At 39.7% G+C, this 22,882-nt stretch overlaps 1 protein-coding gene across 1 annotated transcript in view; it reads right to left on the minus strand.

Annotated features, from left to right (window-relative positions):
• Positions 1-22,882, minus strand: part of LOC117340666 (scavenger receptor cysteine-rich domain-containing group B protein-like) — a 33,038-nt gene continuing 10,156 nt past the window's right edge. The window contains exons 2-4 of the mRNA XM_033902433.1: positions 20,205-20,343; positions 682-872; positions 1-38 (exon numbers count right to left, since the gene is read on the minus strand). Of these exons, the coding sequence (XP_033758324.1) occupies positions 1-38; positions 682-872; positions 20,205-20,343 (368 nt within the window). The remainder of the gene's footprint in view (positions 39-681; positions 873-20,204; positions 20,344-22,882) is intronic.

A 22,882-nucleotide genomic window follows, 5' to 3' on the forward strand; every position in this document is an offset into this window, starting at 1 on the left:
TCAGGAAATTCTTTTCAGCACTCTAGATGACTCATTCCCTGAGGAATTTTAATAAAACTAAACACAATTCTAAAAGGTTATAATATCTAGAAAACATTTTAGCTTCAGAGTGGTTTGGTCAATGTCAATGTAACCGTTTCTATTTTAAGCAATACTTGTTTGGTAGATATCCTCTCTTTACATACACACAATGTACTGATGAACTCATAAACACAGAGTTTATAATTTACAATCATGCTACAGAGACATATGGTTTATAACAATGGTATTTAGGTAACAGGTATTAAGGATGGTACATACAGGTATATACTAGTACATAGAGATACAGGTATGGGAATTACGTCATGTTGACAAAAATCGTGAACCTGATTTTAAAGAGAGGATATGTGATGCTTGTCTTCGTCAAGACTATATTTAAAAAAATAGTTCTTTGTCGAAAAATAGTTTGTTTGTAAAAATTCCTTTGTCTCATACAGATATCTTATAAAGTCATGGGGTTACAAAGTTTGAAACGAATAACACGGGTATCGAAACTGGGATAAATCATTGACGATGAGCTGGATTCTATCAATAAAAGAAGGAAGATGTATTTTGGTCACAATGTGACAAATACGCCAATAATGCGGCCATAAATGAAAAACAATTAATTGAAATGTTTAAAATAATGCTGTAAAATCGTACCTTCCAAAGGGTCATCAATACTACCCGTGCAGATCACTCCAGCGTTTTCGTCTATTTGATCTACTGAACTAGAACTAGTGTATCCAATACGAGGACAGTCGATCAGCCGAAGCTCATTTCCTACACAGTTTACGTATTCCAGGTACTTAGGACCCGATCCCGGATCAACATTGAATATAGGGGCCCCCTCACTGAAAAAGAATGTATTTTGATTGAAACATAATCTGTAGGAATATCTTGAGCTACACATTTTACTAATTATTGCTCAACTCGTGACATCTGTTAAACGTAGAATTTCAGTCTATATTAGATATCAATTTCTGTCTTCGTTTCTTGATCAACCGTCGTCTTATTTCTCCTGTAGGATCTAGTATTATTATGTGACAACACCTGTAGGCTCAAGTATTATTATGTGACTGTGGGATTTAGTATTACTATGTGACAACACCTGTAGGCTCTAGTATTATTATGTGACTGGGCTCTAGTATTACTATGTGATAACACCTGTAGACTCTAGTATTATTATGTGACAATACATGTAAGCTCTAGTATTACTATGTGACTGTGGGATTTAGTATTATTATGTGACAACACCTGTAGGCTCTAGTATTATTATGTGACAACACATGTAGGCTCTAGTATTATTATGTGACAACACCTGTAGGCTCTAGTATGAGTATGTGACAACACCTGTAGGCTCTAGTATTATTATGTGACAACACCTGTAGGCTCTATTATTATTATGTGACAACACCTGTAGACTCTAGTATTATTATGTGGCAGCACCTGTATGCTCTAGTATTATTATGTGACAACACCTGTAGGCTCTAGTATTATTATGTGACAACACATGTAGACTCTAGTATTATTATGTGACTGGGATCTAGTATTATTATGTGACAACACCTGTGGGCTCTAGTATTAATATGTGACAACACTTGTAGGCTCTAGTATTATTATGTGGCAGCACCTGTATGCTCTAGTATTATTATGTGACAACACCTGTAGGCTCTAGTATTATTATGTGACAACACCTGTAGGCTCTAGTATTATTATGTGACTGTAGGCTCTAGTATTATTATGTGACAACACCTGTAGGCTCTAGTATTATTATGTGACTGTAGGCTCTAGTATTATTATGTGACAACACCTGTAGGCTCTAGTATTATTATGTGACAACACCTATAGGCTCTAGTATTATTATGTGACAACACCTGTAGGCTCTAGTTTTATTATGTGACAACACATGTAGGCTCTAGTATTATTATGTGACTGGGATCTAGTATTATTATGTGACTGTGGAATTTAGTATTATTATGTGACTGTGGGATTTAGCATTATTATGTGATTGGGATCTAGTATTATTATGTGACAACACCTGTAGGCTCTAGTATTACTATGTGACAACACCTGTAGACCCTAGTATTATTATTTGACAACACATGTAGTCTCTAGTATTATTATGTGACAACACCTGTAGGCTCTAGTATTATTATGTGACAACACATGTGGGCTCTAGTATTATTATGTGACAACACCTGTATACTCTAGTATTATTATGTGACAACACCTGTAGGCTCAAGTATTATTATGTGACTGTGGGATTTAGTATTACTATGTGACAACACCTGTAGGCTCTAGTATTATTATGTGACAACACATGTGGGCTCTAGTATTATTATGTGACTGTAGGCTCTAGTATTATTATGTGACAACACCTGTAGGCTCTAGTATTATTATGTGACTGTAGGCTCTAGTATTATTATGTGACAACACCTGTAGGCTCTAGTATTATTATGTGACAACACCTATAGGCTCTAGTATTATTATGTGACAACACCTGTAGGCTCTAGTTTTATTATGTGACAACACATGTAGGCTCTAGTATTATTATGTGACTGGGATCTAGTATTATTATGTGACTGTGGAATTTAGTATTATTATGTGACTGTGGGATTTAGCATTATTATGTGATTGGGATCTAGTATTATTATGTGACAACACCTGTAGGCTCTAGTATTACTATGTGACAACACCTGTAGACCCTAGTATTATTATTTGACAACACATGTAGTCTCTAGTATTATTATGTGACAACACCTGTAGGCTCTAGTATTATTATGTGACAACACATGTGGGCTCTAGTATTATTATGTGACAACACCTGTATACTCTAGTATTATTATGTGACAACACCTGTAGGCTCAAGTATTATTATGTGACTGTGGGATTTAGTATTACTATGTGACAACACCTGTAGGCTCTAGTATTATTATGTGACAACACATGTGGGCTCTAGTATTATTATGTGACAACACCTGTAGGGTCTAGTATTATTATGTAACAACACCTGTAGACTCTAGTATTATTATGTGTTTAACACCTGTAGGCTCTAGTATTACTATGTGACAACACCTGTAGGGTCTAGTATTATTATGTACCAACACATGTAGGCTCTAGTATTATTATGTGACTGTAGGCTCTAGTATTACTATGTGACAACACATGTAGGGTCTAGTATTATTATGTAACAACACATGTAGGCTCTAGTATTACTATGTGACAACACCTGTAGGCTCTAGTATTATTATGTGATAACACATGTAGGCTCTAGTATTACTATGTGACAACACATGTGGGCTCTAGTATTATTATGTGACTGGGATCTAGTATTATTATGTGACTGTGGGATTTAGTATTACTATGTGACAACACCTGTAGGCTCTAGTATTGTTATGTGACAACACATGTGGGCTCCAGTATTACTATGTGACAACACATGTGGGCTCTAGTATTATTATGTGACTGGGATCTAGTGTTATCACGTGACTGTAGGCTCTAGTATTATTATGTGACTGTAGGCTCTAGTATTATTATGTGACAACACATGTAGGCAGTAGTATTACTATGTGACAACACCTGTAGGCTCTAGTATTATTATGTGATTGTGGGCTCTAGTATTACTATGTGACAACACATGTAGTCTCTAGTATTATTATGTGACACCACCTGTAGGCTCTAGTATCATTATGTGACAACACATGTAGGCTCTAGTATTATTATGTGACAACACCTGTAGGCTCTAGTATTATTATGTGACAACACCTGAAGGCTCTAGTATTACTGTGTGACAACACCTGTATACTCTAGTATTATTATGTGACAACACCTGTAGGCTCTGGTATTATTATGTGACAACACCATTTAGGCTCTAGTATTATTATGTGACAACACATGTAGACTCTAGAATTATTATGTGACTGGGATCTAGTATTATTATGTGACAACACCTGTGGTCTCTAATATTATTATGTGGCAACACCTGTAGACCCTAGTATTATTATGTGACAACACCTGTAGGCTCTAGTATTATGATGTGACTGCAGTCTCTAGTATTATTATGTGACAACACCCGTAGACTCTAGTATTATTATGTGACTGTTGGCTCTAGTATTATTATGTGACAACACCTGTGGGCTCTAGTATTATTATGTGACAACACTTGTAGGCTCTAGTATTACTATGTGACAATACATGTAGGCTCTAGTATTATTATGTGACTGTAGGCTCTAGTATTATTATGTGACAACACCTGTAGGCTCTAGTATTATTATGTGACTGTAGGCTCTATTATTATTATGTGACAACACCTGTAGGCTCTAGTATTATTATGTGACAACACCTGTAGGCTCTAGTATTATTATGTGACTGGGATCTAGTATTACTATGTGACTGTGGAATTTAGTATTATTATGTGACTGTGGGATTTAGCATTATTATGTGACTTGGATCTAATATTATTATGTGACAACACCTGTAGGCTCTAGTATTACTATGTGACAACACCTGTAGACCCTAGTATTATTATTTGACAACACATGTAGTCTCTAGTATTATTATGTGACAACACCTATAGTCTCTAGTATTATTATGTGACAACACATGTAGACTCTAGTATTATTATGTGACAACACATGAAGGCTCTAGTATTATTATTTGACAACACATGTAGTCTCTAGTATTATTATGTGACAACACCTATAGTCTCTAGTATTATTATTTGACAACACATGAAGGCTCTAGTATTACTATGTGACAACACCTATAGTCTCTAGTATTATTATGTGACAACACATGAAGGCTCTAGTATTATTATGTGACTGTAGTCTCTAGTATTATTATGTGACAACACCTATAGTCTCTAGTATTATTATGTGACAACACATGTAGTCTCTAGTATTATTATGTGTTTAACACCTGTAGGCTCTAGTATTATTATGTGTTTAACACCTGTAGGCTTTAGTATTACTATGTGACAACACCTGTAGGCTCTAGTATTACTATGTGACAACACATGAAGGCTCTAGTATTACTATGTGACAACACCTGTAGGCTCTAGTATTATTATGTAACAACACATGTAGGCTCTAGTATTACTATGTGACAACACATGTGGGCTCTAGTATTATTATGTGACTGGGATCTAGTATTATTATGTGACTGTGGGATTTAGTATTATTATGTGACAACACCTGTGGGCTCTAGTGTTATTATGTGACTGTAGCCTCTAGTATTATTATGTGACTGTAGGCTCTAGTATTATTATGTGACAACACATGTGGGCTCTAGTATTATTATGTGATTGTGGGCTCTAGTATTATTATGTGACAACACCTGTAGTCTCTAGTATTATTATGTGACAACACCTGTAGGCTCTAGTATTATTATGTGACAACACCTGTAGGCTCTAGTATTATTATGTGGCAACACATGTAGGCTCTAGTATTATTATCTGACAACACCTGTAGTCTCTAGTATTATTATGTGACAACACCTGTAGTCTCTAGTATTATTATGTGGCAACACCTGTAGGCTCTGGTATTATTATATGGCAACACCTGTAGGCTCTAGTATAATTATGTGACTGTGGGCTCTAGTATTATTATATGACAACACCTGTAGACTCTAGTATTATTATATGACAACACCTGTAGTCTCTAGTATTATTATATGACAACACCTGTAGGCTCTAGTATTATTATGTGACAACACCTGTAGGCCCTAGTATTATTATGTGACAACACCTTTGGCTCTAGTATTATTATGTGACTGTAGGCTCTAGTATTATTATGAGACAAAACCAGTAGGCTCTAGTATTATTATGTCACAACACCCGTAGGCTCTAGTATTATTATGTCACAACACCTGTAGGTCGTAGTATTATTATGAGACTGTAGGCTCTAGTATTACTATGTGACAAAACATGTAGGCTCTGGTATTATTATGTGACAACACCTGTAGGCTCTAGTATTATTATGTGACAACACCTGTAGGCTCTAGTATTATTATGTGACAACACATGTAGGCTCTAGTATTATTATGTGACAACACCTGTAGGCTCTAGTATTATTATGTGACAACACCTGAAGGCTCTAGTATTACTGTGTGACAACACCTGTATACTCTAGTATTATTATGTGACAACACCTGTAGGCTCTAGTATTATTATGTGAAAACACCTGTAGGCTCTAGTATTATTATTCGACAACACCTGTAGGCTCTAGTATTATTATGTGACAACACCTGTAGACTCTAGTATTATTATGTGACAACACATGTAGACTCTAGTATTATTATGTGACTGGGATCTAGTATTATTATGTGACAACACCTGTGGTCTTTAATATTATTATGTGACCACACTTGTAGGCTCTAGTATTACTATGTGACAATACCTGTAGGCTCTAGTATTATTATGTGACTGTAGGCTCTAGTATTATTATGTGACAACACCTGTAGGCTCTAGTATTATTATGTGACTGTAGGCTCTAGTATTATTATGTGACAACACCTGTAGGCTCTAGTATTATTATGTGACTGTAGTCTCTAGTATTATTATGTGTTTAACACCTGTAGGCTCTAGTATTATTATGTGACAACACCTGTAGGCTTTAGTATTACTATGTGACAACACCTGTATACTCTAGTATTATCATGTGACAACACCTGTAGGCTCTAGTATTATTATGTGACTGTAGGCTCTAGTATTATTATGTGACAACACCTGTAGACTCTAGTATTATTATGTGACAACACCTGTAGGCTCTAGTATTATTATTTGACAACACCTGTAGGCTCTAGTATTATTATGTGACAACACCTGTAGGCTCTAGTATTATTATGTGGCAACACATGTAGGCTCTAGTATTACTATGTGACAACACATGTGGGCTCTAGTATTATTATGTGACTGGGATCTAATATTATTATGTGACTGTGGGATTTAGTATTATTATGTGACAACACCTGTGGGCTCTAGTGTTATTATGTGACTGTAGGCTCTAGTATTATTATGTGACAACACCTGTAGACTCTAGTATTATTATGTGACAACACCTGTAGGCTCTAGTATTATTATTTGACAACACCTGTAGGCTCTAGTATTATTATGTGACAACACCTGTAGGCTCTAGTATTATTATGTGGCAACACATGTAGGCTCTAGTATTACTATGTGACAACACATGTGGGCTCTAGTATTATTATGTGACTGGGATCTAATATTATTATGTGACTGTGGGATTTAGTATTATTATGTGACAACACCTGTGGGCTCTAGTGTTATTATGTGACTGTAGGCTCTAGTATTATTATGTGACTGTAGGCTCTAGTATTATTATGTGACAACACATGTGGGCTCTAGTATTATTATGTGATTGTGGGTTCTAGTATTATTATGTGACAACACCTGTAGTCTCTAGTATTATTATGTGACAACACCTGTAGGCTCTAGTATTATTATGTCACAACACCTGTAGGCTCTAGTATTATTATGTGACTGTAGGCTCTAGTATTACTATGTGACAAAACATGTATGCTCTAGTATTATTATGTGACAACACCTGTAGGCTCTAGTATTATTATGTGACAATACCTGTAGACTCTAGTATTATTATGTGACAACACCTGTAGTCTCTAGTATTATTATGTGGCAACACCTGTAGGCTCTGGTATTATTATATGGCAACACCTGTAGGCTCTAGTATAATTATGTGACTGTGGGCTCTAGTATTATTATATGACAACACCTGTAGACTCTAGTATTATTATATGACAACACCTGTAGTCTCTAGTATTATTATATGACAACACCTGTAGGCTCTAGTATTATTATGTGACAACACCTGTAGGCTCTAGTATTATTATGTGACAACACATGAAGGCTCTAGTATTATTATGTGACAACACCTGTAGTCTCTAGTATTATTATGTGACAACACCTGTAGTCTCTAGTATTATTATGTGACAACACCTGTAGGCTCTAGTATTATTATATGGCAACACCTGTAGGCTCTAGTATAATTATGTGACTGTGGGCTCTAGTATTATTATATGACAACACCTGTAGACTCTAGTATTATTATGTGACTGTAGGCTCTAGTATTACTATGTGACAAAAATATGTAGGCTCTAGTATTATTATATGACAACACCTGTAGGCTCTAGTATTATTATGTGAGTGTAGGCTCTAGTATTACTATGTGACAAAACATGTAGGCTCTAGTATTATTATGTGACAACACCTGTAGGCTCTAGTATTATTATGTGACAACACATGTAGGCTCTAGTATTATTATGTGACAACACCATCGTTTTCTTAACTTTTACTTGGCATTTAAATGACCAAGCGAAGTATGTTGATATCATATGCGTTTTCTATTGTGCGAGTCGGGGAATAGATCATCGCAATAAAAATCAGACCATCTTGAATATTGTGATCATTCTCAATAATTATTTAAGGAATGAAATTTGCTCTTTCAAACAGTCATGAGGTCATAACAACATTGCCCTCTGGACATATTTCATTAATCCCGTTGGCGATTCATGATAAATATATACAGAAGCCAATGTTGTAATGACCTCATGACTGTTGAAAACAATAAATTCCATTCCTTGTATTTACATTATGCTTATTTGTAGTGCTGTGTGAAGTTAGCTCAACATACGACATTCAACATTCAAAAAATTCATATCTTGTGTTTTTACTAGCCAACGAGGGAACTTTTGAATGTTCAGCGGCTCGACATACGACATACGACATTCAGATTTTGAATGTTCAGCCGCTCAACATACGACATTCAGATTTTGATTTTGAATGTTCAGCCGCTCAACATACGACATACGACATTCAAAACTTCATATCTTGTGTTTTTACTAGCCAACGAGGGTACTTTTGAATGGTCAGCGGCTCGACATACGACATTCAGATTTTGAATGTTCAGCCGCTCAACATACGACATACAACATTCAGATTTTGATTTTGAATGTTCAGCGGCTCGAAATATGACATACGACATTCACATTTTGAATGTTCAGCGGCTCAACATACCACATACAACATTCAGATTTTGAATGTTCAGCCGCTCAACGTACGACATACGACATTCAAAACTTCATATCTTTGTTTCTACTAGCCAACGAGAAAAACTTTGGAATGTTTAGCGGCTCGACATACGACATATCACATTCAGATTTAGATTTTGAATGTTCAGCGGCTCGACATACGACATATCACATCCAGATTTTGATTTTGAATGTTCAGCGGCTCAACATACGACATACGACATTCAGATTTTGAATGTTCAGCGGCTCAACATACGACATTCGGATTTTGATTTTGAATGTTCAGCCGCTCAACATACGACATACGACATTCAGAGTTTGATTTTGAATGTTCAGCGGCTCGACATACGACATACGACATTCAGATTTTGAATGTTCAGCGGCTCAACATACGACATTCGGATTTTGATTTTGAATGTTCAGCCGCTCAACATACGACATACGACATTCAGAGTTTGATTTTGAATGTTCAGCGGCTCGACATACGACATACGACATTCAAATTTTGAATATTCAGCGGCGCAACATACAACATACAACATTCAGATTTTGAATGTTTAGTCAACGTACGACATTGAAGCTTAATATCTTGTGTTTTTACTAGCCAACGACGGAACTTTTGAATGATCAGCGGCTCGACATATGACATACGACATTCAGATTTTGAATATTCAGCCGCTAAACAAACGACATACGCCATTCAAGACTTCATATCTTGTGTTTTTACTAGCCAACGAGGGAACTTTTGAATGGTCAGCGGCTCGACATACGACATTCAGATTTTGAATGTTCAGCGGCTGGACATACGACATACGACATTAAGATTTTTAATGTTTAGCCGCTCAACATACGACATACGACATTCAGATTTTTAATGTTCAGCCGCTCAACATACGACACACGACATTCAAAACTTCATATCTTGTGTTTTTACCAGCCAACGAGGTAAGTTTTGAATGTTCACACTGTGACGGCGGAGAATACTACCCGTGGTAACGCCGTCCCCGACATAACTACACACTGTGACGGCGGAGAGTACTACCCGTGGTAACACGGTCTCCGAAATTACTACACACTGTGACAGCGGAGAGTACTACCCGTGGTAACACGGTCCCCGAAATTACTACACACTGTGACGGCGGAGAGTACTACCCTTGGTAACACGGTCCCCGACATTACTACACACTGTGACGGCGGAGAGTACTACCCTTGGTAACACGGTCCCCGACATTACTACACACTGTGACGGCGGAGAGTACTACCCGTGGTAACAAGGTCCCCGACATTACTACACACTGTGACGGCGGAGAGTACTACCCGTGGTAACGCGGTCCCAGACATTATAACTCTGATCCGCTAATCATTCAAAAGTTCCGTCGTTGGCTAGTAAAAACACAAGATATGAAGTTTCAATGTCGTACGTTGAGCGGCTGAACATACAAAAACTGAATTTTGTAAGTCGTATGTTGAGCCGCTGAACATTCAAAAGTTCCCTGGTTGGCTAGTAAAAACACAAGATATAAAGTTTCAATGTCGTACGTTGAGCGGCTGAACATTCAAAATCTGAATGTTGTATGTCGTATGTTGAGACGCTGAACATTCAAAATTTGAATGTCGTATGTCGTATGTCGAGCCGCTGAACATTCAAAATCAAAATCTGAATGTCGTATGTCGTATGTTGAGCGGCTGAACATTCAAAATCTGAATGTTGTATGTCGTATGTTGAGCCGCTGAACATTCAAAATTTGAATGTCGTATGTCGCGCCACTGAACATTCAAAATCAAAATCTGAATGTCGTATGTTGAGCGACTGAACATTCAAAATCTGAATGTCGTATGTCGTATGTCGATCCGCTGAACATTCAAAAGTTCCCTCGTTGGCTAGTAAAAACACAAGATATAAATTATTTGAATGTTGAATGTCGTATGTTGTATGTTGAGCTAACTTCACACAGCCTATTTTTAGTTATATTTAATAAAACACACAATAATAAAAAAAAAAAAATGCATTTGTACATGTTTTGACCTGGGAATGACGTCGGAGAGAACAGCCGTTTTCGCGGGAAAATGGCAGACACTCCTTGGCACGGTCTTAGAAACCGTCATAACAACAACAAAAACGAAACCGTCATAACAACAACAAAAACAAAACTAAGTTCCATGTACAACATATATTCTGTGGGATTTTTGGAGTGAATTTTATGTTTGGAACCTTAAGGGGACCGAAACAACATTGGATGAATGTGCAGATAACATGGATCGTGTTTATTTAAAAGAACACGAAACAAGAGACGTTTTGACTGCGAAGAGTAATACACGTGGTAGCGCGGTCCCCGACATTACTACACACTTCCCGACATTACTACACACTGTGACGGCGGAGAGTACTACCCGTGGTAACGAGGTCCCTGGCATTACTATACACTGTGACGACGGAGAGTACTACCCTTGGTAACACGGTCCCCGACATTACTACACACTGTGACGGCGGAGAGTACTACCCGTGGTAACAAGGTCCCCGACATTACTACACACTGTGACGGCGGAGTGTACTACCCGTGGTAACGCGGTCCCCGACATTACTACACACTGTGACGGCGGAGAGTACTACCCGTGGTAACGCGGTCCCAGACATTATAACTCTGATCCGCTAATCATTCAAAAGTTCCGTCTTTGGCTAGTAAAAACACAAGATATGAAGTTTCAATGTCGTACGTTGAGCGGCTGAACATACAAAAACTGAATTTTGTAAGTCGTATGTTGAGCCGCTGAACATTCAAAAGTTCCCTGGTTGGCTAGTAAAAACACAAGATATAAAGTTTCAATGTCGTACGTTGAGCGGCTGAACATTCAAAATCTGAATGTTGTATGTCGTATGTTGAGACGCTGAACATTCAAAATTTGAATGTCGTATGTCGTATGTCGAGCCGCTGAACATTCAAAATCAAAATCTGAATGTCGTATGTCGTATGTTGAGCGGCTGAACATTCAAAATCTGAATGTTGTATGTCGTATGTTGAGCCGCTGAACATTCAAAATTTGAATGTCGTATGTCGCGCCACTGAACATTCAAAATCAAAATCTGAATGTCGTATGTTGAGCGACTGAACATTCAAAATCTGAATGTCGTATGTCGTATGTCGATCCGCTGAACATTCAAAAGTTCCCTCGTTGGCTAGTAAAAACACAAGATATAAATTATTTGAATGTTGAATGTCGTATGTTGTATGTTGAGCTAACTTCACACAGCCTATTTTTAGTTATATTTAATAAAACACACAATAATAAAAAAAAATGCATTTGTACATGTTTTGACCTGGGAATGACGTCGGAGAGAACAGCCGTTTTCGCGGGAAAATGGCAGACACTCCTTGGCACGGTCTTAGAAACCGTCATAACAACAACAAAAACGAAACCGTCATAACAACAACAAAAACAAAACTAAGTTCCATGTACAACATATATTCTGTGGGATTTTTGGAGTGAATTTTATGTTGGAACCTTAAGGGGACCGAAACAACACTGGATGAATGTGCAGATAACATGGATCGTGTTTATTTAAAAGAACACGAAACAAGAGACGTTTTGACTGCGAAGAGTAATACACGTGGTAGCGCGGTCCCCGACATTACTACACACTTCCCGACATTACTACACACTGTGACGGCGGAGAGTACTACCCGTGGTAACGAGGTCGCTGGCATTACTATACACTGTGACGACGGAGAGTACTACCCGTGGTAACACGGTACACGACATTACTACACACTGTGACGGCGGAAAGTACTACCCGTGGTAACGCGGTCCCCGACATTACTACACACTGTGACGGCGGAGAGTACTACTCGTGGTAACACGGTCCCCGAAATTACTACACACTGTGACGGCGGAGAGTACTACCCGTGGTAACGCCGTCCCCAACATTACTACACACTGTGACGGCGGAGAGTACTACCCGTGTTAACGCGGTCCCCGACATTACTACACACTGTGATGGCGGAGAGTACCACCCGTGGTAACACGATCCCCGACATTACTACACACTGTGACGGCGGAGAGTACTACCCGTGGTAACGCGGTCCCCGACATTACTACACACTGTGACGGCGGAGAGTACTACCCGTGGTAACGCGGTCCCTGACATTACTACACACCGTGACGGCGGAGAGTACTACCCGTGGTAACACGGTCCCCGAAATTACTACACACTGTGACGGCGGAGAGTACTACCCGTGGTAACGCCGTCCCCAACATTACTACACACTGTGACGGCGGAGAGTACTACCCGTGGTAACGCGGTCCCCGACATTACTACACACTGTGACGGCGGAGAGTACTACCCTTGGTAACACGGTCCCCGACATTACTACACACTGTGACGGCGGTGAGTACTACCCGTGGTAACACGGTACCTGACATTTCTACACACTGTGACGGCGGAGAGTACTACCCGTGGTAACACGGTCCCCGACATTACTACACACTGTGACGGCGGTGAGTACTACCCGTGGTAACGCGGTCCCTGACATAACTACACAATGTGACGGCGGAGAGTACTACCCGTGGTAACGCGGTCCCCGACATTACTACACACTGTGACGGCGAGAGTACTACCCGTGGTAACACGGTCCCCGAAATTACTGCACACTGTGACGGCGGAGAGTACTACCTGTGGTAAAACGGTCCCCGAAATTACTACACACTATGAAGGCGGAGAGTACTACCCGTGGTAACGCGGTCCCCGACATTACTACACACTGTGACAGCGGAGAGTACTACCCGTGGTAACGCGGTCCCCGACATTACTACACACTGTGACGGCGGAGAGTACCACCCGTGGTAACACGATCCCCGACATTACTACACACTGTCACGGCGGAGAGTACTACCCGTGGTAACGCGGTCCCCGACATTACTACACACTGTGACGGCGGTGAGTACTACCCTTGGTAACACGGTCCCCGACATTACTACACACTGTGACGGCGGTGAGTACTACCCGTGGTAACACGGTCCCTGACATTTCTACACACTGTGACGGCGGTGAGTACTACCCGTGGTAACACGGTCCCTGACATTTCTACACACTGTGACGGCGGTGAGTACTACCCGTGGTAACACGGTCCCCGACATTACTACACACTGTGACGGCGGTGAGTACTACCCGTGGTAACGCGGTCCCTGACATTACTACACACTGTGACGGCGGAGAGTACTACCCGTGGTAACGCGGTCCCCGACATTACTACACACTGTGACGGCGAGAGTACTACCCGTGGTAACACGGTCCCCGAAATTACTGCACACTGTGACGGCGGAGAGTACTACCCGTGGTAAAACGGTCCCCGAAATTACTACACACTATGAAGGCGGAGAGTACTACCCGTGGTAACACGGTCCCTGACATTACTACACACTGTGACGGCGGAGAGTACTACCCGTGGTAACACGGTCATCGACATTACTACACACTGTGACGGTGGAGAGTACTACCCGTGGTAACGCGGTCCCGACATAACTACACACTTTGACGGCGGAGAGTACTATCCGTGGTAACGCGGTCCCCGACATTACTACACACTGTGACGGCGGAGAGTACTACCCGTGGTAACACGGTCCCCGACATTACTACACACTGTGACGGCGGTGAGTACTACCCGTGGTAACGCGGTCCCCGACATTACTACACACTGTGACGGCGGAGAGTACTACCCGTGGTAACGCGGTCCCCGACATTACTACACACTGTGACGGCGGAGAGTACTACCCGTGGTAACACGGTCCCCGACATTACTACACACCGTGACGGCGGAGAGTACTACCCGTGGTAACGCGGTCCCTGACATTACTACACACTGTGACGGCGGAGAGTACTACCCGTGGTAACGCGGTCCACGACATTACTACACACTGTGACGGCGGAGAGTACTACCCGTGGTAACGCGGTCATCGACATTACTACACACCGTGACGGCGGAGAATACTACCCGTGGTAACGCGGTCCCCGACATTACTACACACTGTGACGGCGGAGAGTACTACCCGTGGTAACGCGGTCCCCGACATTACTACACACTGTGACGGCGGAGAGTACTACCCGTGGTAACGCGGTCCCCGACATTACTACACACTGTGACGGCGGAGAGTACTACCCGTGGTAACGCGGTCCCCGACATTACTACACACCGTGACGGCGGAGAGTACTACCCGTGGTAACGCGATCCCCGACATTACTACTCAGTATGATGAGGCTCATGTTTTTATGAAAAAAAAAAAAATTCCGTATAATGAATGTAAATATCAATAATGTGATTGGCCGATCCAAAAAAAAAACACTTCCTAAAGACAGTGCATGTTAGAAGACCATACGATCGATTTGCTAAATTTACTATTTTAACAGGGTGCAGTTAGTTTTGCTTCGCTCGATAAATCTGTGAAGTTCTTAGAAAAGCAACGCAAGTGTTGTCACGTAATTTAACGGTGCTATATTTTCATACCTCATATCAAATCGCAGTATACCTTCCATTGCAGTAAAAGGGTGCGAATCTTATTATAATTATATTAGTTGATACATTGTATATCATCTTTATAGGTATTTAATGTAATGGTTTAAAATCTAACCATATAATCATCATCCTTCATTTAGGCTGTTAAGAATTACGACGTTATAACCGATAGTATGAAAACATATTGATGTTGAATCCATTAGATGACGGGGACATTATAAATTGGAAGTAGATCAGTTTATACGTACGTGTAGTTTAAGCTGTCTACAGACAACTTGTGCATCTCTATAGTCCCAGTTCCTGTGCCAAACACTGCTCCATTCACCAAACACATTCATTTCCACTCTTCCACTGAAATCATTGGTTCCATTCATCAACCTCAATGTCCCTAATGGTTAGCTATATCAAAGGAGAAATTATGATAATGTTAATAAAATTCGTGAATTTGGGGTTTTTTTTTGTTTTTTTTTTTCTAATTCATTCTTAATATTACTTATCCACTCGTCATTTCCATTCACCCGCATAACAAGTTTTTACAATTAAGTTATCCGTTTCCTTTAGCTTTAACCAATATTTAAACACTCTTAAATTCCTAACAACATACATAGGTAGACGGCCCAATTCACAATATACCAAGTCATTACTTGTAGATTTTCTAACCTTTAGTATTCTTTTAAAAACAAATTAAGTGTACACTTTTTTTAGCCGGTGCTTTGTGCAATCCCCAAATTTCGGCTGCATAACATAGTATACTGCTTACATGTGAATAAACAAATTGAGCAGTATGTTTCTTCTTTCAAACAATGATTCTTAAAAGAAGATGATAACGAAAACAATGCTTTTTTACCTTGTTCTGCAAGATGTTTCTGTGTTTTTTGTAAACTTTCCATTATAATTAAAAAACATACCTAAGTATTAAAAACTATTAACTATATCTACATTCAGATTGTTGTATTTCCATGATTCATTACTTCTGAGGTTCCCACCGTTTCTAAAAACAATTATTTTCGTTTTTTTCGACATTAACCTCCAGGTTCCAATTTCTAGAATAATCAGATAAGGAATTTAATATGCATTGCAAACTTTCTGGACTATCAGCAAATATGACTGTGTCGTCAGAATACATTAACAAGAAAATATTAAGCAATTGTAGCTCTACACTAGAACAATTATCATTAATGAAATTCATTTTAAAGTCATTAACATATATTAAGTACAGTACTGTGACAATATTTTCTCTTGTAAGAGTCCCGTCCTGTTCGGGAAACGCGCACCACGGGATGTGTAGATAGCTACTGCTATTCATAGCCGCCATTGAAATGATAAAAACAATCCATTCAATCCCTATATGATTACGTCGTAATGCGTCTCACCTGCCTTTCCCTATTCCTGTTGATACAGGTATCATATGCGCGATAGTTGATAAATATATATATTGTCCTTGAAAAGTGGGAAAACAGGGATTCTCCCTTGTCTGGAGCAACTTTTGTAGATATTTATTCGATGTGGTACTCTGTATTTATTAATATTTGAATGCAATGCTACTTAACGCCATACGAATCTCTAGATCAATAAATACTTACCCCCTGTATAATTCCCGGGACAGATAACACCAACATCCTTAGTGTGGTCACAGGTCTGAACACCCCATCCGTCTGAAGGACAGTCGGCCAGTCGTTGTTCCGTCCCGCTACACATGACTCTACTTAGCCATGTGACAAGCGTGCTATTGGCATTCCCAAAAATACTTTTGAAAACAGCAAATCCTTGGCTGAAATATTGATCATTTACAAAGTTCTACTGTTAAGTGCAATTGATTTGAAATGTATGTTAATTTGAGATGTAGGAAGTATAATCCCTAGTATTTATACTGATCGATAAGTCGTACTTCCGGTTGATATATTCTTAGTACTTAATCAATAACCATACACATCAATTGTAAAATCATATCATTACAATATCAAAACAATACCATTATAAAATACAACAAACAACGTCACATCGGTATATACCGATAATTTCAATGATATGTCCTACAAAACTAAATTGGCACAACAAGAGAATATGGTTGTATGTACATATTGCACCTAGATAAACAAATACATAAACAAATACAGTGTTCAAACACCTTTCATCGTTTAGTCGATTGACATAATTACAACAGAATTGATTTATTTTTTTCCAAAATTATTGGTGTGTATGTTGTAATAGAAAAAAGACCTACCGAAATTCAACATTTGGGGAATGTTCTGTAGTCGCCAAAATTTAAGTGAACAAAATAAGTATAATTACTAACAATACCGAATTTGAAGTGCAATATCTTACTCTTGGATAATACTGGATATTTAGTAAAATAAATAGGAACTGTATCAGTTGCCAAGAAAATACGAGTAATGCACTCGTAGTGATTATTGTTGAAAAGTATTAAAATGTTAAACATGTTTTCTTATATTGCATTTTTAAGACGAAAAAAAATAACGATCATTAATAACAATACTTGTTTAGAATGAACACATTGAACTATTCGTGTGTATTGAATGTTCTATAATAGGAGGTTTGGTTTACAAAGTCATCAGTAATCGGGTTTAATTTTCTCCAGATAAGTTTTACTACCTCCAATGTTTTCACTGCTAGACCTTCGACACATATGAAAACTAATCTTACCACAGTTAGTAACAAATGAGCGATTTGCATACATCAATACAATGCTTTGAAATATTTGCTTTCCCTGTTTGTAAATTACAGACTGCAGATCTATCAATATAATTCAATATTCTCCTACACGGCGATACACTCTGCTATGACCGTTACTACTATCTAAGTGAACTCTTTATATCTCATCCATGAATAAAATATCCGTCCATTGGCGATGAGTGTATCGCATATGCTTACGACATAACGATAATCGTGCTGGGCGATGACGTTGAAGCCATACAGGACGTATGCGGGGCGTGGCGGCCGGATTCCGTTTTCTCTCAGCTGGTTACGGACGGTTCTTGGGTGGATATGTGTTAGCCTATGAACTTTTCTACACATTAAACTGATCGCTTGTAAACGGTTTCTTAGATGCGTTAACCGTGTGTTATTGTCCTTTTGACGTCATACGCGGACGTCATGCACACGGTGTATCCCAAGGTGTGACATATTGCCCATAATGTCTTACCAAAGACTGTATGATGTTACTATGCACATGTGCGGCCTCATGTCATGATCCTGCCTCAAACATGCCGATTATCCGCAAACGTTCATTTTTTTTGTCAACCGTAGCACAACCAAAAATCGCGATTTTTTCAAACTAGGTTGTTTTTTTGTTTTGTTTTATTTTGTTTTCTTCTTCTCCTCCTTCTTTTGGTTCAAATGGTTCTACAACCAGCTGTACAGTGGTAAGGATCCATACAGTATGGCAGGGGCGTGGCTCACTGACGCTCTCAGCACTAACCTGTAAGTTGACTGCTGGTAATGTATGTGTAAAACAAACTCCATATTCCCAAACTGTGGTTTTCCGGACCAGGATACACGTAAACACAAGTAATAACAAGAGGGAAGGAAGTCATCGTATGATTTCCAATAAAGTGGGGCCGCGGTGGCCGAGTGGTTAAGGTGTCCCGACACTTTACCACTAGCCCTCCACCTCTGGGTTGCGAGTTCGAAACCTACGTGGGGCAGTTGCCAGGTACTGACCGTAGGCCGGTGGTTTTTCTCCGGGTACTCCGGCTTTCCTCCACCTCCAAACCTGGCACGTCCTTAAATAACCCTGGCTGTTAATAGGACGTTAAACAAAAACAAAAACAAAAAATGGTTCAAATGGTACACAATGAAAGATACTGACACATAAATAACTATAGGTATTCACTTGCACGTGTACTGCCTTCCAATAACGTCTAAATAATATTGTCCAGGTAGGTCTCAAAACGCACATGCAGCAGGTGACCTAACCACGTGATAGCATGTGGTATGACACGATAAATATGTCCATTATCTTATTGAGAACGTTCGGTAGATTCTGAGAAAATTATATTTTAGTGATGCATAGCTTCTTTCTTCTTCTTTTCTCCCGTTACTATACATGTACCACCTGTCAAGTATGTGAATTAAATCGAATGCCATTTTTCAGAAGTTAAATGGAAACGTTAATGATTTTGAGATTATTTAGTGATATTTTCTACATTTCAAGACAAAAGCTATTATTGTCAAGTTAAAAATAATTTTCAGTCATATTGATAGTTCGATATTTGTCAATGCAATACCCTCTGTTAAAAACGTTTTACATGTATGTGCTGTGTTAGTTCTACTATACTGTTAAATTTGTATAACCACTATTAAACCAGAGGTAAATATGACACTTCGAGAACGTGACTTTCTTGATCTCCTAGAAGTTCTAAAAGACATTCCCCAAAAGGCTGATTCTGATAGACTAAATCCCTGTTATAATATACTCACCGTTCTATAAACTAAGAAATGCATTGTATTCCAATTATGTTCCACTTTGGAATAAATTTACTGAATTATTATACAAGTAAAGACATGTGTCTACTATATCATGGAACATGTCAAAACCACAAAAAATAATCCTATCAAAATCTGAAATGATATCTCAGAAAAATCAATGTTAACCTGTATCCTAGTTCTCTACACACAACCAGAGCGTCAAGATCGTCCCAATAGTCGCCACAGACAGTCCCCCAAAATGACGAATGAAGGATCTCCACACGTCCCTTATAGTCGGGGTCACCATTAGTGAGACGCACAGAGTCTGAAATAAAGCACCACAAAACTAAACTAAAAATAAAACAATAGTCCTCACCACCTATCATTTTATAAACACCCTAATCATACCTTTATTCTCACAACTATTTTCGTCGTCATCAAGGTACAGAGGTCAATGAAGCATACCATTGTTTATAAATGAGATAAACATAACACTAATATCACGCAAAGTATCATTATTTAAGTACTAAATATACTAACATCCTCTAAATACCTCATTACCACCCCAAAACTCTCAAATGTATTAACATCCGTTAAATACCTCATTACCACCCCAAAACTCTCAAATATATCAACATCCGCTGAATACCTCATTACCACCCCAAAACCCTCAAATATATTAACATCCGCTAAATACCTCATTACCACCCCAAAACTCTCAAATATATTAACATCCGCTAAATACCTCATTACCACCCCAAAACCCTCAAATTTATTAACATCCGCTAAATACCTCATTACCACCCCAAAATTCTCAAATATTTTAACATCCGCTAAATACCTCATTACCACCCCAAAACTCTCAAATATATTAACATCCGCTAAATACCTCATTACCACCCCAAAACTCTCAAATGTATTAACATCCGCTAAATACCTCATTACCACCCCAAAACTCTCAAATATATTAACATCCGCTAAATACCTCATTACCACCCCAAAAACTCTCAAATATATTAACATCCGCTAAATACCTCATTACCACCCCAAAACCCTCAAATGTATGAACGTCTGATTTAACAATATCCCTCAATCCAAACCATATATGAACTTACTCTGATTAAAATTTTAAGCATGTGTTTGTATTCAACACAACAAAAACAATATCCGCCATAAACAACTAAACACACATTGCACTCAACACAAAACAAGTACACCTCTGTCCACACACAACCACTACAGTACCCTCCACACAACTTCAGTACCCTTCACACACAACAACTACAGTACCCTCCACACAACAACTACAGTACCCTCCACACACAACTACAGTACCCTTCACACACAACAACTACAGTACCCTTCACACACAACAACTACAGTACCCTCCACACACAACAACTACAGTACCCTTCACACACAACTACAGTACCCCTCCACGCACAACAACTACAGTACTCTCCACACAACTTCAGTACCCTCCACACACAACAACTACAGTACCCTCCACACACAACAACTACAGTACCCTCCACACACAACTACAGTACCCCCACAAAAAACAAGCCCCCCAAAACAACACCAGCCCCCACCAACAAAACAACCCCACACACCCAACACAACCCCACACACAAAAAGACAAAAACCCCTTTCCCCCCCCCAACCTCGCCCCCCCCACCCTTCCCCCCCCCCCCCCCATACCCTCCAACAACAACTACCGACCCTCCAACCAAACACTACAGACCCCCACACACAACTTTAGTACCCCCCCCCACAAAACTACGACCCCCACACAAACAAAACAGAACCCCCACCCACAACAACACAGTCCCTCCACACAACTTTTAGACCCTTCACACACCAAAAACTAAACCCTTCCAACCCCAAAAAACGTACCCCCCACCCAAAATACAGTACCTTCACACAAAAAAAACTACATACCCCTCCACACACAACTACAGTACCCTTCACACACAACAACTACAGTACCCTCCACACACAACTACAGTACCCTCCACACACAACTACAGTACCCTCCACACACAACAACTACAGTACCCTCCACACAACTTCAGTACCCTTCACACACAACAACTACAGTACCCTCCACACACAACAACTACAGTACCCTTCACACACAACAACTACAGTACCCTTCACACACAACAACTACAGTACCCTCCACACACAACTACAGTACCCTCCACACACAACAACTACAGTACCCTCCACACACAACAACTACAGTACCCTCCACACACAACAACTACAGTACCCTCCACACACAACAACTACAGTACCCTCCACACACAACAACTACAGTACCCTCCACACACAACTTCAGTACCCTTCCACAGACAACAACTACAGTACCCTCCACACACAACAACTACAGTACCCTCCACACACAACAACTACAGTACCCTCCACACACAACTACAGTACCCTCCACACACAACAACTACAGTACCCTTCACACACAACAACTACAGTACCCTTCACACACAACAACTACAGTACCCTCCACACACAACAACTACAGTACCCTCCACACACAACTACAGTACCCTCACACACCAACTACAGTACCCTCCACACACAACAACTACGTCCCCCACACACAAAACAGACCCCACAACACAAACAGCCCCCCACACAACACACGACCCCCCACACCAAACCCTTAGTACCCTCCACCCCAAAAAACTACAGACCCCCACACACACAAAAAACCCGACCCCACCACAAACAGACCCCCCCCCAAAAACACAGACCCCCCCACAACACACAGACCCCCAAAACAACAACATACCCCCAACACAACAACACAGACCCCCCACACACCCAAAAACCAAACCCCCACC

This window comes from Pecten maximus, chromosome 2, assembly GCF_902652985.1.
Source record: "Pecten maximus chromosome 2, xPecMax1.1, whole genome shotgun sequence".
NCBI classification, from domain to species: domain Eukaryota; kingdom Metazoa; phylum Mollusca; class Bivalvia; order Pectinida; family Pectinidae; genus Pecten; species Pecten maximus.